This window comes from Canis aureus, chromosome 13 (genome assembly GCF_053574225.1).
Source record: "Canis aureus isolate CA01 chromosome 13, VMU_Caureus_v.1.0, whole genome shotgun sequence".
Classification (NCBI taxonomy): Eukaryota; Metazoa; Chordata; class Mammalia; order Carnivora; family Canidae; genus Canis; species Canis aureus.
This window is the reverse complement of record NC_135623.1, coordinates 52,806,144-52,823,399: the sequence shown is the minus strand read 5'-3', so window position 1 is coordinate 52,823,399 and position 17,256 is coordinate 52,806,144. Positions and strand designations below refer to the sequence as shown.

At 37.5% G+C, this 17,256-nt stretch overlaps 1 protein-coding gene across 9 annotated transcripts in view; it reads right to left on the bottom strand.

Annotated features, from left to right (window-relative positions):
- Positions 1-17,256, bottom strand: part of ARHGAP10 (Rho GTPase activating protein 10) — a 326,786-nt gene that overhangs the window by 184,888 nt on the left and 124,642 nt on the right. For all 9 annotated transcript variants that reach the window (XR_013350990.1, XM_077846305.1, XM_077846304.1 and 6 more), the window contains 4 exons: positions 17,066-17,137; positions 8,519-8,620; positions 2,328-2,438; positions 126-230 (listed from right to left, as the gene is read on the bottom strand). Coding sequence is in view for 8 of the 9 variants with exons in the window: in XM_077846305.1 (XP_077702431.1) it covers positions 126-230; positions 2,328-2,438; positions 8,519-8,620; positions 17,066-17,137 (390 nt within the window). In the remaining variant the exon portion in view is untranslated. The remainder of the gene's footprint in view (positions 1-125; positions 231-2,327; positions 2,439-8,518; positions 8,621-17,065; positions 17,138-17,256) is intronic.

The window sequence follows — 17,256 nt, the reverse complement described above, 5'->3', positions numbered from 1 at the left end:
GCTTAACCAACTGAGCCACCCAGGCACCCCCCCCCCCCCCCCCCCGGTTTAAGGCTTTTTATATAACAAAATGAAAATACACATCTCAAACATCTTCTTATATCAGAAAGCTTTCATTTCCTTACATTCTGAATGTTGATCTGTAGTTCCATTTTGTAGTGATTGAAGTCTTTGGCAAGTTCATGGCCCTGATGATAGAAAGTAAACATTCCCTGAAAAAACGACAGCATCTAAGACAAAGGGGGAAAAAATGATATTAGCATACACACACACACACACAAAAAAAAAAAAGTAGGAGGAAAAAAAAGAATAAAAACAGCTATGTATTCCCCCCCATCCCATCCCATCCCATCCCACTGTGATTCTACTGAAGTAAAATAATTAAAAGTCATCAGAATTTAACTAAATCTAACTACATATTATTTATTAATTTGTCCTTTTACAAGATGAAAGGTTTGTGATTTTTTCCTTAAATATCAGAGCCATTAAATAGGTTTTAAAGTACACTACACTGGAGAAATAGAATTCTACATCACCTATTTGTTCTTTTTATAGTCAAGAGAATCTCTATATTCATTTATTATTGAAATCTTACCACCATAGGTCAACAGAATCTATAATGAAAGTGAAATCACAGAATCAAAGAGCTAATGGCTCTCTCCAATGGCGCCCAACACAGTACAATTTCTCTCTTTTGTCTACAGATGTTCAGTGACTGGGGCAGAGATGGACTGAGACAGGGTGAAAATTAGCTCTGAATTCTTGGGACTCTTGGGTGGCTCAGCAATTGAGCACCTGCTTTCAGCCCAGGGTGGAGTCCCGACTGAATCCCACATCGGGCTCCCCACAAGAAGCCTGCTTCTCCCTCTGCCTATCTCAACATGCCCCTCTTGATTACAGGGCACCTACTTCTGCCCAACATGTGAATAAATTTAAAGTGAGTAAAAGTGATTTGGGGTAGGAATTATGGAAATCCTGAAATTCATTTTCTTTATGTCAACACAGCTTAATGGTTAGGAATCTGGGATTCTAACATCAAGTGGCCAGCAGGGGTCAATCCCCAACTTCAGCTATGTTACGAGACCTTGGACAAATTACTGAAACTTTCTGTATTTCTATTTCCTTATTTGCTTAGTGGGATACTGAAAATATCTCCTTATGGAGTTAGTGTGTGGAATAAACACATGAGCATGGTGAAATATTAAAACAATGACTTGAACAATGAGCATTGTAAATACTCAGTAAATGCAGGTCATTATGAGTATTTCACATAAAAGAAAGCTTTATGGAGATGAATTCTTCTCTAATTGTTTAAATTAGGTTAATTCTATCACTCTAAGTAGACCATTGCTTCCATGAATGCCGATTTTAATTTAATCATTACTTGGGTATTTTTTTTTGTTTCTCAATCACACATAGAATGGATAATGGTATGGGATGTAAATTCTATCTCAGTAAAACTGTTTTCTTAAGAAAGCACATGCAAAAACACCTACATCAAAATTAATCTTGAGAATCATGAATTCCAGTATTTCTTGTTTTTTTTCACTGAAACCCACAGTATAAATTACCTTTACATATATTCACGTGTCTGTATATGTTATATATATATGCACATATATATGTGTGTGTGTATTTATGTATATATATTTTTTATATTTATATATTTATATATAATATATAATATATATTATATATATAATAATATATAATAATATCTTTATATAAAATATATAAAGAACTAAAACTGTTAGAATACATCTATACAAACACCAACACAAATCACAGGTCTCTAAAATAAGTTTAAAGAACTGCCAGAGTAACTCACAAAATAGTTTCAAATGCTCCACATGCTGGTTCTTAACTTTGGTGGTCATAAGCACTGAGTTGCGTTAGAAATAATTTGTTACAAATAATTGTTCAAAGTATCAAAATTTGGATTGGTATACTTGCTGCAGAACAAACTCGAGTAGAGGTAAGATTATCTATCAACAGTACCACTGTCTCTCCCATCCTAACATTTCTTTCACAGGGGTTTTCCTTAAAGAGTGGGCCTACAATAGGGTGGCAGAAATTGCACGTGATTGTGGAGTGCTTGAAAAATACTATTCACTACATGTTGCTGTGCAAGGAAGGCTGAGAACCACTAATTTGTAGGTGATTCCTTGACTTCGTGGTGATGTGTCCACCCTTTACAATTTATGATGTCTTGTGTTTCACATATATGCACCATGGCCCCCCATCAATAGTAAATTCGATCTAGAAGGAAAAGCATTTCTATTACACCACAAAAATCTCATAGCAGAATGACCTTCTAGGATACTTACAGGTTCCACAAATTCAAACTTCTTTCTTTCCTGGATTTCCTGAAGCTTACATACATATTCAAGAGACAGTTCATAAAAGTGCTGCCGGTTTTGCTCCACTTGGATATCTGCCTATGTTAAAGTAATAAAGGCTGGTTAAATCAGATATGGTGAGGAGAAAAACTCTTGATCGTAGGTTGGCAACACTACAAGCTCTATGCCATATATGGCCCCCAGCCTGTCTCTACATAAAGTTGTACTGGAACATAGTCATGGCTACTAGTTTATGTGTCTTCTGTGTCACTTTCCTGCTACAGCAGCCAAACTTAGTTTGGGGACCTTACAGTCTATAAAAACATAAGTTTTACTATTTGACTCTGCAGAAAAAGTCTGCCAACCCCTGCACTTTATGATGAGATTGACCCTTGACCCTGAGGTTTGAGCATTAAACTGTATGGCTCTTCATGAAAAACTCACCCCAACCACAACAGACACCCAAGGTTGAACCATACAAATAGAATCAAAATCACATAAATATTATTTCCATTGACAAATCCTCTAAGAATGCAGCTGGCCTGGGAAATCTAGTCACCTCAGGACTCATGACTGACAGCAGCAGGTGAGGAAGTGGCAGTTATGGTACCACCCCAAGAATTTGGCTCTCAAATACCATATGATCCAGTAATTCCACTTCTGGGTATTAACCCAAAGGAAATAAAAAACACTGCTTTGCGAAGACATATGTACCCCTATGCTACTGCAGCATTATTTACAGTAGCCAGGGTCTGGAAACACCCCAAGTGTTCACTGATAGATCAATGGATAAAGAAGATGTGGTACATATACATACATTGGATTATTACTCAGCCATAAAAAAGATCAGATTATTTTTTTGGGGGGGGGTTCATTGGCAACAACATGGATGGACTTAGAGGCTGTTATGCTAGGTGAAGTAAGTCAAAGACAAATACCACATGATTTCACATATATGTAGAATCTAAAAAAAAAAACAAAACAAACAAAAAAGCAGAAACAGACCCACTGAAACAGAGAACTGATGGTTGCCAGAGGGGCTGGAGTGGGGGGATGGGCAAAGTGGGTGAAGGGGAGAGGAGGTGTATGCTTCTGGTTATGGAATGAATAAGACATGGGGATGAAAGGTCAGCCTAGGGAATATAGTTGATAGTATTATAACAGTGTTGTATAGTAACAGATGGTAGCTACTACACCTGTGGTGAGCACAGCATAATGTGTAGAGTTGTCAAATCACTATGTTGTACTTGAAAGTAATGTAACACTGTGTGTTAACTATATTTCAATTAAAGAAAAAAGAGAAGAAAAGAACCTGATTCTCAAAAGGTGGTCCAGGGCTTGAAGCCCATCTATAGGTAATCATGCTCTTAAGCCCTGAAAATGTCTCATCTGCTGAGAGTAAACAGGCACCAGATGGTCAGGAGACTGTTCCAAAAAAATAGGTTCCAGTTTATCTTGTCTAACTAGATGGGAACTAGGGAAGAAGCAGGGTTCCAAAGAGGTACGGTAGAAAAAGAACTGTCATCCTAGAAACCATTCTTACAAGGCATCACATATTTCTTAACTCGGCCAATTTTACTTTTAAAAGTATTTATCCAGACATTTCTCCAAAGAGTATATATAAATGGTAATAAGCACCTGAAAAGCTGCTCAAAATCACTAATCATTATGGAAAAACAAATACAAGATACCATCTCGCACCTATCAAAAATAAATAAATTACAACAAAACTATTTAAAAAACAGAAAATAAGTGTTGCTGAGGATGTGAAGAAATTGGAACCCTGTGCAATGTTGGTGGGAATGCAAAATGATGCAGCTGCTAGGGGAAACAGCATGGCAGTTCTCCAAAAAAATTAAAAACAGAATTATCATGATACAATAATTCCATTTCTGGATATATACACCTAAAAATTAAAAACAGGGACTCAAAAAGATTTATATAACTATGTTCATAGCCGTATTATTTATAACAGCTAAAAGACAGCAGCAACCAAAGTGCCTACTAACAGATAAATGGATAAACAAAATGTGATATATATAAATAATATTACATAGCCTCAAAAAGGAAGGAAATTCAAACACATGCTATAACATGGATAAACCCTGAGAACATTACACTCAATGGAAATAAGTAAGTCACAAAAGGACAAATACTGTATGATTCCACTTTTATAAGGTTCCCAGAACAAATTCATAGAAACATAAAGCAGAAGTGGGGTTTATCACGAGCTGGGGGTAGGGAGCTGGGGAAGGAGTATTCAATGGATACAGAGTTTCAGTATTTGGAAATGAAAAGTGGTCTAGGTATGGAATGCCAAATGTCATGGTGGTTGCACAACAGTGTGAATGTATGATACATGGAATAAAGTGCAACGTTTCTAAATCCCTCAGAATTTCCTGAGTGACGGGGAGTATCTTTCTTATCTACATAAAGACCCCCCTGGAGCAAACTGGAGTTTATGTTACTGAGGGATTTAGGGTGGGGCCTCCAGATAGCACCATAAAGCCCAAGTGATTAGAGGGCTGGAACTTTCTGTACTGCCCACTGACCTCTGGCAGTGGGTAGAGGGAGGGGCATTTCAAACTAAGCTCTGTAAAAACTCTTGAACTTCCACATGGGTGACCACATGCCAGTGCCCAGAGAATGACACAGGGATGAAGTTTCTGTGCTTGGGACCCTTCCAGACCCCACCCTATGTGGCTACTCATCTGTATCTTTTATATTATTCTTTATGATAAATTAGTAAACACAACTAAATGTTTTATCACAGTTCTGTGAAATAACATTAAGACTGTATTTTTTTACTATACCAAAGTGACTTCTTTTGTTTTTTAAAGATTTTATTTATTTATTCATGAGAGACACAGAGAGAGAGGCAGAGACACAGGCAGAGGGAGAAGCAGGCTCCATGCAGGGAGCCTGATGTGGGACTCAATCCCGGGCCTCCAGGATCAGGCCCTGGGCTGAAGGCGGCACTAAACCACTGAGCCATCTGGGCTGCCCACAAAGTGACTTTTTTTTTTAACAAATTTCTATTTGATCATCATCTGATTTCTGGCCATTCTTGCTATAAACACGTAAAATAAGAATAGACAATTCTCAGGCAAAGTTATTCAAACAATCTACTTCTCTAGTCATAGGTACTGAAATATAATCATTCGATTACTCAAAAAGCAAAAATATACTTTAAAAATTAAAGAAATAGATTTTTCTCAAAGGTCTAATACTTGTTCTAGTGCAAATATTAATTAGAACTTAGGGATGTGGATGGAAGTAGAAGCTATTGTGCCCAATAAATGTAGAGCTATATCTAATGGTCCTACCAGAAGTACCAAATAGCCAACTTGGTTGTCTGCCACAGTCGTTTCTTGCTATTTTCATTAGAAACAAGGAAAAGGAATGATACAAGTTTCTATGCCTTTGTTCAGCACCTTCTCAGCAACCTTTATAAACCTCTTAAATACTTCAATTCAGTTTACTGAAGATGAGAAATACATAAGCCAATGCCAACATCAATGAAGATCTAAACCTAACGTTTTCCTTTTAGAGTGTCGTCCCCCCCCCCCCCCCCCCCAGTGAAGGCCGTCACACTTGTAATAGAGAACTGTTTCAAGGGACGCCCAGGTGGCTCAGGGTTGAGCACCTGCCTTCGGCCCAAGTCGTGATCCTGGAGACCTGGGATCGAGTCCCACGTCGGGCTCCCTGCATGGAGCCTGCTTCTCCCTCTGCCTGTGTCTCTGCCTCTCTCTCTCGCTCTGTGTCTCTTGTGAATAAATAAAATATTTTTTAAAGATTTATTTATTTTTATTTATGATAGACACAGAGCGAAAGAGAGAGGCAGAGACACAGGTGGAGGGAGAAGCAGGCTCCATGCCAGGAGCCCGACGCGGGACTCAATCCCGGGACTCCCAGATCGTGCCCTGGGCCGAAGGCAGGCACCAAACCGCTGAGCCACCCAGGGATCCCCTAAAATATTTTTTTAAAAAAAGAAAGAGGTTTCGAGCAGGAGTGTGTATGTTTGTAAAGAGCAAACAGCAAGGAAGGACAGAATATACAATTTAAATGAAACTAAAATCATTCATCTCGAGGGTCTCTTCAAATTCCTTGATCTAAAGTTTGATTATCTCTGGGAATGATGAATTAATGAAGCCCTAGCTCACTGTGCAAGCATCTTCACACGTCTTCATTCAGTAAACAGTTATTAAGGGCCTACTCCCCGACTAGCTCTGTTCTAGATGTAAAAAAGACTGAATACTGAATAAAATAACGTTGTTGCCTTCAAGGAGCTCACATGCTAGTGCAAGAAGCCATGTAACAACCAAATATATAGTATGTCAAATGTTCGTAAGAGTATGAAAAAATCAAAGCAGCATAAGGGGGACACTTTAAATAAGATGGTAAGGTAAACTCTGAGTGGAGAGTATCTGAGGTACTTGGAGGAGTGAGGCATGTGGGTCTGGGCTGGAAAAGTACCAGGCAGGAAGGACAACAAAAGCAAAGGCCCAGAGCAGAGTATGCCTGTCCCAGGCCAGTTAGAGCACAGCAGCAGCCCGTGTGGGTGTGAGGACAGGAGGGTGGGCCCTGAGCCTCTGGATGCAGCTATTAGGGAGGGTCTGGGGAAGAGAAGCAACATAAAGGCTCCTTCTGCTTGCTGTACAGAATATAAACCAGGAATACTAAATAAATAAATAAATACATACATACATACATACATACATAAATACATAAATAAACAAACCAGGAATACATTGGTGGGAGCAGGGAAACCAATTAAGAGTCCTTAATGGCAATCAGTCTGACAGTGGCCCACAGCATGGGCCAGGGTGATGGTGGTGGGGGTCAGAAGTTGCGATACCATGAGAATATTCTGAAGCTAAGGAAGACATGCAGACAAACTAGGTGTGGGGCAGGAAAAGGGCCAAGGATGGCCGTAAAGATTTTGCCTGAGTAACAGCTCGAACAAAAAACATAATTAGATAGTCAAGTGGAGATGGAAATTTACTTGCAGCATGAAAACTCTTTTCAGAATACCTGAAAAGGGAGATAAGGGGAGAAGACAGGTAGAAAGCCGCTGGCATAAAGAAAGAGTAAAAACAACAGCTGTCATTTCAAAATGGAGAGAGGGGAAGAGATGGGGAGCATGTGGAACAACGATGGTTTTCTACATAATATGGAACAACGATGGTTTTCTACATAATATGGAACAAGAAGAAAGGGGACCCCTACTGTATTGTCTTGAAGATTAAGCGGTATAAAAGCTCCCTTCTCTTTTATAAACTGTCAAATGCCTTCCAAATGTCAGTCAAACTTTGTAAAGAGGAAAAAGCAAATGTGACATGGGAGGAATGTCAAAATGACCCCACACAACAGGGCGTGCAACTACATATCCGGCATTTAAATATATTGGAGCCAAAGTTGTTAGTGTCATTTTGATGATACTTTAGTATATGTATATTATAGTGGTATATTACACTCAGATTCTTTATCAGTTTAAAGATAAACAAATGAGAAAAACATCACACTTTGTGGAACAAGTCAACAGCTGCAAAACAGCATTGTTTTTAATGAAAACATATGTTCCAAATTGGAAATCACTGAATTTCCACTCAAGTGTGTGAGTGAGAAAACACAAGTACTAGGGAATTTAGAAAAGAAAAGACAAAATGAGAGATAAGATATAAATTCCTTTCTCCTAACACACTGCTCCCTCAAAAAGAAAAAAAAAATGAGTCTATTAACACAAGTAAAATAGATCTCTCTTTCCAATGAATCTGAACCTCCTGAATCTTCAGTGTTAAATAAGATTAATGCTGTCTTCACATAAAAGCAAAATCGTAGATGAGCTTATTAAATTCAATTCATTTCTTCAAAAAAATCTTGAAAGCCAATTAATGAATCTTTTCCTGAAAATAATATATCTGTTCTTTGGTAATACTGGATAAAACTGTTCCTGTGAAAATATACTCAGAACCAAAAATGTTAATGCTATGAATCTATACTGAATTAATCACCATAAGATGAATTCATTATTTCGTGTCTTGTTCATTATGATACTGTTCATTTTTTTCATCCCTAATAATCTTAGATGAAAAGTTCACAATAGGAAAGCACATTTTAAAAAGAAAACGCATGCACTGTTTATTGAATTTTAGAAACAAACAGAAAAGTAAAAATACCTCTTGTAAATGGGAGTCTTTCTTTTTGGCTGATAAATTCAAGTGTTTATCAATTAGACTATAGTTCTTTTCTGTCTCTTTGTCAAACTTCTTTTTTTCTTCCTACAAGACAAAAAAAAAACACAGAAAACTATGATTAAACAGGGGGAAGATGCATTTATACAGTTTATCTACTGGGAAGCTCAAAAGAGGATTAATATGTAAAAATAAAGTACTACTAAGTGTAATAAAGTTATCTGAAAAATCTATCTGTACCCAGGCCACTGCGTATTAATCATCAAAACAGGACAGAAAGGTCATATTTCTTTTTTTCCTTTCATGGGCTTTTTATGGAGCACAGTATTTGTCAATACTTACACTTAGTATTTAGAAGGAATGCCATGTCACTTGTCCCTCATTGAAAGAAATAATAAAAAGAACACAGGCTTAAAACAGCAAACTTGTGCAGATTTTGGCAAAGAAACGGGATTCTTTTAAAACTGAGTAAATTTTGGTCTAGATAAAAAAAAAATCATCATCATCACCATCATCATCACAACTGGGAGGGCGGGAGAAACAATAAGAATGATCTTCCTTAATTGTCCAGTGGGAATTTACCAATAAGACCCTCTGATCAGAAACATCATCTCCTTTCCCAAACCTTCACCATGATTTCTGTAATGCTATTGAAAATAAGTTCTCAATAGGTCAACAGGGCCTAAAGCCACTGACATCTTTGTACTGAAACTCTTTGGTGAGCATTACAAACATTTATTTCTCAGGTACTGCCTAGCACTAGCATTTGCTTTTCTTTTGCTATAGAAGCTTTTTGAGAAAACAAGTATCCTAACTGTTAAATACAGAAAAGACAGACTATCTCCCCTAACACTGCCTGCCAATTTAAGTGGATTTTTAATAAACATTTCTGAGCACCAATGAGAGCACACTATGTCCTCATACTGTCAAAATGTTTCCATTTACTTCAAATTCTCCCTAACTCTCCAAGGGCTCCTAGAAAGGAACATTCTCTTCCCTATTTTTCAACTTCTACCTTCTAAAGCAAAAATAATCTTTTCTGATACAATCTTTTTCCTATTAGGCAAAGAGACTGAACAGAGCATGTAAAATCTTTTCTTCACATTTATCATTAGTTTTTTCACAACATGGGACTATAAACCGCTGCTTTATGGGAATCTAGGACAGAGCCTTCATCGACTCTTCTAAAGACCCTGAAATCATCCCACAGTGAGGGAGGATAGGCAGTCTCAGGAATGGACATTTCTTCCCATTTCTATTCCAAGTTTAATTACAAACTAGCTGCACAACTTAGAAAAAAACAAAAATTTAACAACACAACCTAAGTATGTTCAATTACAGAAAAGATCAGGGATTTTTTTTGTACTAGATCCTTCTTTGATCCAGTCCTAAAATTCTATGATCCTATGGTTCACCTACGTGTGACAACAGGCACATTTTTGTTGAAACAGAAGCACTTTTTATGCTCTTAATTTACAACTATTAAAAAAAAAAGTTTAAGGCATTTATATGTGATTACTCTCTCTTCCGTTTTTACTACTACATTCTTCATCAACTATTTTGGTGGCTAACAAAAAAATAACATAAAACAAACATATAGCCACCATTTCAGAATCTCCACTATTTTAAAAAGTCAGTATGGTGGCATGCATACTGGGTTAGGTGTGAGAAGACAGGTTTTGGTCCCTGCCACACTTTCTTTCTACTGTGACTCTGCACCAGCATCACAGGGTTTTCTGAGCATCTGCATCTCAGGTTCAAACAATACAGGAAGAGAAGTCCCACCGCTGCATTCACCACAAGACCACAAAGCAGGATAATATAGTAAAAAAACATTCCCTATCCTTGCAGATTCGTACTTACCAGGAATACTGAATATATTTTTACTCATTTGATTTCATCTGAATCACAGAATGGGACAAAGGAAGCAGTGATGCTAAAATCAGCAGTCAAAACACCCAGCACACTCAGCAGTTCCATGAGATTTGTAAGTTAACATGTGGGTAAAGTTGAGAATGAAAGAAAGCAGGGTACCAAAAGGTTCTGTGAAGAAGGAATTCAGCCAAGAAACAACATTCCACCCACCAACAGAGTGGAAATGCATTAGTTTACACATGGTATGGCATTATACAAATGCTGTTTTGTTTTTAAACCTGAAGACTTAAATTATTATTTCTTCTTGCATTTGTTCTCAATGCCATTATAGAATATAATTCTGTTTCTTTGTGCTCATATGGCTTTTTTGCAGAAATAATGTGAATTTTAAAACGGACTGTGTTCAAGTAGCATCCGATAAAGAACAGTGGTTTTTCTCCAACACTGGTCTATCGGATAGATAGATAGATAGATAGATAGATAGATAGATAGATAGATAGATATACACACACACACACATACATATATATACATATATAAATATATCCACACACACACACAAATTGAGTGACTTATAACAAAAGGTTCTAAGAAACATCAAATTAAATACAATGAAAAGTTCTTTTATTAAACAGCAGTACAAATTCACATAAGTCTGAGCCAGATAGTAATATAATGAATAAGCAAGAGAGAAGTAGAACTCATTAAGTAGAGGTAGGGGCAATGGTAAACCAGACAGTCCATCTATTCTAGAGGGTAAGGTGGCCACATCATGGCTCCCGCAGATTTTTACTATGTGGTAATATAGGCCAGTATACAAGCCATGTCCTCTGATTTTTCTAGAACAGCTGAAAAATCCAATGATTTTTATATGGAAGCCAAACAAAATTATGTTTATAGGTTACATATGATTCACTGAAAGTCAGCTCCTAATCTGTTACAAAACCACCCATACCCCACCCCCAAAAAAGGTAAAGAATAGCTACTATTTAAAATAGTGTAGGGCAGCACCGGTAGCTCAGCAATTTAGCGCCACCTACAGTTCAGGGCGTGATCCTGGAGCCCAGGGATCGAGTCCCACGTCGGGCTTCCTGCCTGGAGCCTGCTTCTCCCTCTGCCTGTGTCTCTGCCTCTCTCTCTCTCTCTCTCTCTCTCTGTCTTTCATGCATAAGTAAATAAATAAAGTCTTTAAAATAAAAAATTAAATAAATAAAATTAAATAAAAGAAATAAAATAAAATAAATAAAAAAAGAAATAAAAGAAATGAAATGAAATAAAATATTGTAACCAAATAAGATGTATGCTATATAAATGATAAAGGAAGTTCAGAAACCTAAGAAACAAAACTTAAGTAATGAGGTCTTTTGAATACATTAGAATATGTGTGTGTATATATATATATGTGTGTGTATATATATGTATATATTCTAACATATATAGAATATATAGTAATATATATATTCTACATATAATACATATATATTTTTTAAGGTCTTACCATAAATCACTGGGTTAAAAAATATTATTCAGCCAATGGTGTTGATATAATTAGTTAACTACTTGGAAACAGAGACCCATTGCTCATATCAAAATTAATTCGAGATGGATTTGACAAGTCACCAGTAAAAAATGAAGCCATTAAGAAAAAAAAAGTTTCATCAGATCTCAGAACAGAGGCATGCTTTTTGAGCAAAAGAGAAACAAGAGAAACCATAAGAACATCTAGATATCAAATAAATAAATAAATAAGCAAAAAGGCCAAAAACAAAGCAGGGAGAACATAGAGTTAATGTATAAGAAAAAAGGAAATATTCCTAATGCGTAAAACATTCTTAAGATTAAGCAATTTTTTTTTTGCTAAAAATGACATATTAGTATTTCTGTTAAAAATGATAAGGAACATATACAGAATTCACAAAAACTTGAACATTACTGTGAATTGTCCACATTTCTTTAGGATACTAGAATTTTTTTGTTTTGTTTTGGAAGAAGTTGGGGGAGTAGTTTTTAAAGTTCCCAGATGATTTTTTTTAATGTTTTGGTTATTTTACAAATCTCCTGGGATGAGGAAATGAAAAGGCTTCTTTTACAACTATAAACATTAAATAACAGGCATGACAAGTCTGGAGAACTAGATACTTTCTTGGAGATTCCAAATCTTCCTCCTTTATTTAAATAAGAAGAAGAGTGTAATCTCACACATTCAAGAAACAAGATGCCTACACGTGTAAAATGCTAGCAGGACACCTGCTAGCAAATGCAATCCTGTTGTCCAAGCCAATCAGGGTTTTGAGAGCCCTGTTCTTACCCTCCCCTGTCTACCAACACATCCTACAAGTCCAGGTGAAACACCACCTCTTCCATGAAGTACCCCCTACCACTCGGTGGCATAAAAGCAGCACCCTCTCTTAATTCTCACACCAAGTGTCACCTATCCCTGCCCGACAATTCATTTGCCTTATTCAACTCCACTGTCTCCCTTTCCATAAAGTCCCTTCTGCTTATCCAAAGACATGAGAATTCAGCTTTCTCCCCTCAGAATCTAGCAACAGACACCACACCCAAGAGACATCCATCAGAGGATGAGAGAAAGGAGAAGCCCACGGTTGCAATGCCACCAACAAGGACAAAGGTGACAGGCACCCTGGGGTCCTGTGCACTTGCTTCATTCAGAGTCACCTATCCATTACTGCCTCAGCACTACTTGGCCAGAAGGGTCATAAGCCACAGTACTGTGGCACATTATCTCTGAAGCTTACATTCAGAGAGTGGACCAAAATCTGAACAATTTTCATTTGGCAAGTTGATGCAGCACAAGCCATAAATGGGATAATAAAATAAATTGCAACTATGTATGTTGGGCCCTACTCTAGACATGGGAAACACACCATCAAGCTCATTGACTCCTCCCAAAAACCTTCTGAGGCAGGGGTCATTCGTCTCACTTTAAAGACCAAGAAATTGAGAGCTAGAGGCCATAAGTAACTTGCCCTGAATCACGGAGCTAGCTGAGGGGCAGAATTGGGATTCAAACCAGAAAGAATCAGTTCTTCCAGAAAGACTTGCCTGATACTCCAGAATTGAGATAATAGGGAATGTTCTGGAGCACCTAAGCCTACCCCCAATTATACACTTTCTAGTGTATTTTTATGGCTTTTTTTACTTGACATCCTCCCCTCCTCCAGAGTTGCAGACTTCTCGAAGGCCCACCAGCCAGTGTTTTAATTCACAGTTGCACCCCAGGACCTCTTGCCATATGACAGGCACTAGTAAATGTTTTATAGCTAAAATGAAGGAAATATAATTTTTTTCTACTTTATCAAACATAATTTGAGAAATTATTTTAAAAGATTTGCTTTTTATCCACATTTTGTAGTCATTTATGGATTCCTGGGAAATCAGGTTTTATTAAATATTTAGTCATCAGATATAGTCTTAGAAATATAAAAGATGTTTGGCATGAGGTTGAGCGAATGGCTGAGGCACGAAATTGTAATACATGAAACTAACATCTTTTTCAACCCTTCTGGTTCAATTTTTTATTCTGTGGAATAAAATGGTAATTGGCTCTTTCTAAACTAGCATTTGAATAGACTCTATTATCAATATAGTGTAGTTGCCTCTATTTGTATCTGCAGGCTGCCACCTGCTTGAAGCCACATTTTCATTACTGGATTGCTCAAATATATCTAAAAGGGCAATTTTAAATTCTCCTGCTGTACATCTTAGCAAGTTGTGTCATTTCTTGGAGATTTTATGCAACAGACTAAGTTCCTACTTTGTTTGGGACCTGTACTAGTCTCCTGTGGCTATTTCGACATGTAATGGGCAGTGGCTATGGATAAAGTGTTGTGCACACTCTGGGAATAAGTGACAAGCCCCAGGGTAGGAGAAAGAGTGCAGAGGAAGTAACAGCTGAGTTAGGCCCTGAAGGGAACTCTGAGTAGCCACCTCATGTGACACAGCACAGAAGGATCGGTGTCCTGCCACAGGAAATGGAATTTTTCCAATACAGAGGAGAAGCTGGCAAGCATGGAAAAAATCAGCAGAACCTCCAAGAACAGAGGAATAAGCCCAAACCAGACAAATAAGGATGGAAGGAGAACAAATCCACAGGCAAACAGTAGAAAAGAATACCTCAGGGCTTTTAAAAAGCCCAACTTGCAAAAACCACCTCGCAGTTCAGATCACATGAAAACAACAACTTAAATGTGTTGCTGGGATTCTGGAAACCGGAGAAACCAAAACTGAAAAGAACGGAAAGAGGTCTAGTGGAAAGGTAGACAGCAGGACCTGCCAGGTGGGGAAAAACAAGAGAAAGAAAAGATCGACATTCTGACAAGGATGTATTAAACAGTCTGCTTTGGTCAACTTTCAAGGGCATTTGTTTTTAAAATCCCCACATGAAAACTATTTTATTCTGGTTTTGTCTTCTTTTTTTTTTTCTTTTTAAAAGACCTTTAACCTAAGAGAATACACTTCTTCTTAAGTATCCCAGTTAACCAGTGAAACAAAAATATGTTTGTCAAAACGTTATTACATACTTAGGAAACACAGATATAGAAAATCAAGTATCCAGGTTACAAACCCTCCCTAGGTTCTTCTAGAATTATCAGTAGAATAGGTTATTTATTAGATACCCTTATATATTAACACAGTGTAGAGGCTAGCAAAAAATAAAAGCACAGCCTTGTCTCTGAAACACTGAATTATCTAATGAAAGAGACAGGTGCTTATGTAGCACTAGATCACCTGGAAAATTACCTTTCTCTACTCTTTATCAGAATACATAAAACTGTCAGTAAAGGGACGCCTGGGTGGCTCAGTGGTTGAGCGTCTGCCTTTGGCTCAGGGTGTGATCCCGGGGCCCAGGATCGAGTTCCGCATGGGGCTCCTCTCAGGGAGCCTGGTTCTCCCTCTGCCTCTGTCTCTGCCTCTCTCTTTCTGTGTCTCTCATGAATAAATAAATAAAATCTTTAAAAAGAAAGAAATTAAGTTTCAGAGGGAGGAGTCAATCAATAGAAAATTCGAGGTCAGAAATTTTTTAAAAACCCAGTAGGGGGCCTCCTGGCTTACTCAACTGGTAGAGCAAAATCTTGAAGGGTCTGGAATTCAAGCCCCACGTTGGGCATGGAGCCCACTTAAGTAAATAAATAAATAAACAAAAACAAAAAAGGCAGATGGCAAATAAAAATACAATATATGAATTCTTATTCATTTGTCATTCCCATAATATATCCTCACCGCCCCCCCCCCCAACACCTTTATCCAATCAAAATAAGAAAAATAAGTAATGGACACTGTTTACATTCCATACCTGCCAATGAAGTATAAAAAAAAAAAAGAAAGAACCAAGCAAGATGTTCAAGATTTAAAACAGAATCATAAACTACAAAGTCAAGCAGCCAGATCCCCAGATCTCTCATTTTACGGATAAGGAACTAAAGCCAATTACTTGCCCAGGGTCACAGGTGTGAAAGCAGACCTTCAGTGCCCTGCTGCAAAGCCAGAAGACACAGTCAGCTTCATGCAGTCAGCAAACAATCCCAGGAAGAGGACCTGGAGTTTACCCCCTCCCCGTAACCCATCTCAAAACACAGCCCTTCATTAAAAATGGTAAAATACTATGCCAAAAGGAAGCATCTAGTATTTTAACAAGTCACTTAAAGGAGAAATGATTCTATAAATAGCAACTAAAAAGCTGGCATTCCTTGAGTCCATCGATATAGCTATAGCCATTTAAGCCACAATATTTATTTGTACAAAAGGATTTTAGTATTTTGTTTAGGAAGATAAGGAAAAAAAAAAATTATCTCCCCAAGCCACGTTGGGGGAAAAATACAAATATAAAAACTCTCTTCTCTACCTAAAATTGTTGTTATTCTCTTCTGGGCCAACCCAAAAATAGTCAACACATGAATGTTACTTTTTGTCCCTCAAGAGAATGCACAAAATTCAGGAAAGGTTGGTGGAAATTATTTCTCTGGGATAATTTCAAAGCTCCATTCACAAACTTTAGAAGTTGTTAAATATATCCCAGGCTCCCTGTGGTCAAGTCACCACATTATTCCCAGAAATCCTGGCTAACTCCCATATCCCAGATCGTTGAGTGCAGGTTGTGGGTCACTCATCTTTGACGCCTCAACACCTATAACAATACTGGCACATGACAGCAGCTCAATAAATTTGTGTTCAATTGAAGGAAATTTCGTCCCAAAAACCTCACAATATTCTCTTCTTAGTTTCAATGGCATCATGGTGTAGCAGTGTTTCTAATCTTAACCCTTCACATAACACTACCCTCCTCCACAAAATTGAGGCATACAATGACATAACTGTACTCCCTACAGAGGTAAGCTGTGCCTTTTTCGTCTTTTTTGAGGGAATGGGCTGTTTGGTTAAGGAGATTTTCAAGACTCTATGTGGGAAGGTATAGCCAAAGATTACTAAAGCTTTTACTACCTGCCCAGGTGTTTTTTGTTTTGTTTACAATTTCGTAGTGCCCAAAAGGGGAAAAAAGCACATTTAAAACATAAAACAACAGATGGTTTACTCCAGCATCTCCTTCAGAGCTGCCAAATGTGAACACAGTATACACTAAAGTAGCAGAGGCACCTCCATCTTCCATTTACAAGGACATGCAAATTAGGCACAAACCTTTACGGCTCCAAGTTGTTCTTTTCTGAATTTTTCCAAGGGTTTAATCAGGGTTTCAGTTACACTTAATGCCTAGAGATCAAGAATGATAACAAAAGAACACGGTATTAGGTTTCCCAAAAGGAAAAAAAAAAACAGTATTTCATTTCCCTCTTCCACCCCACCCAGAAATAAAATAAACAACATATTTT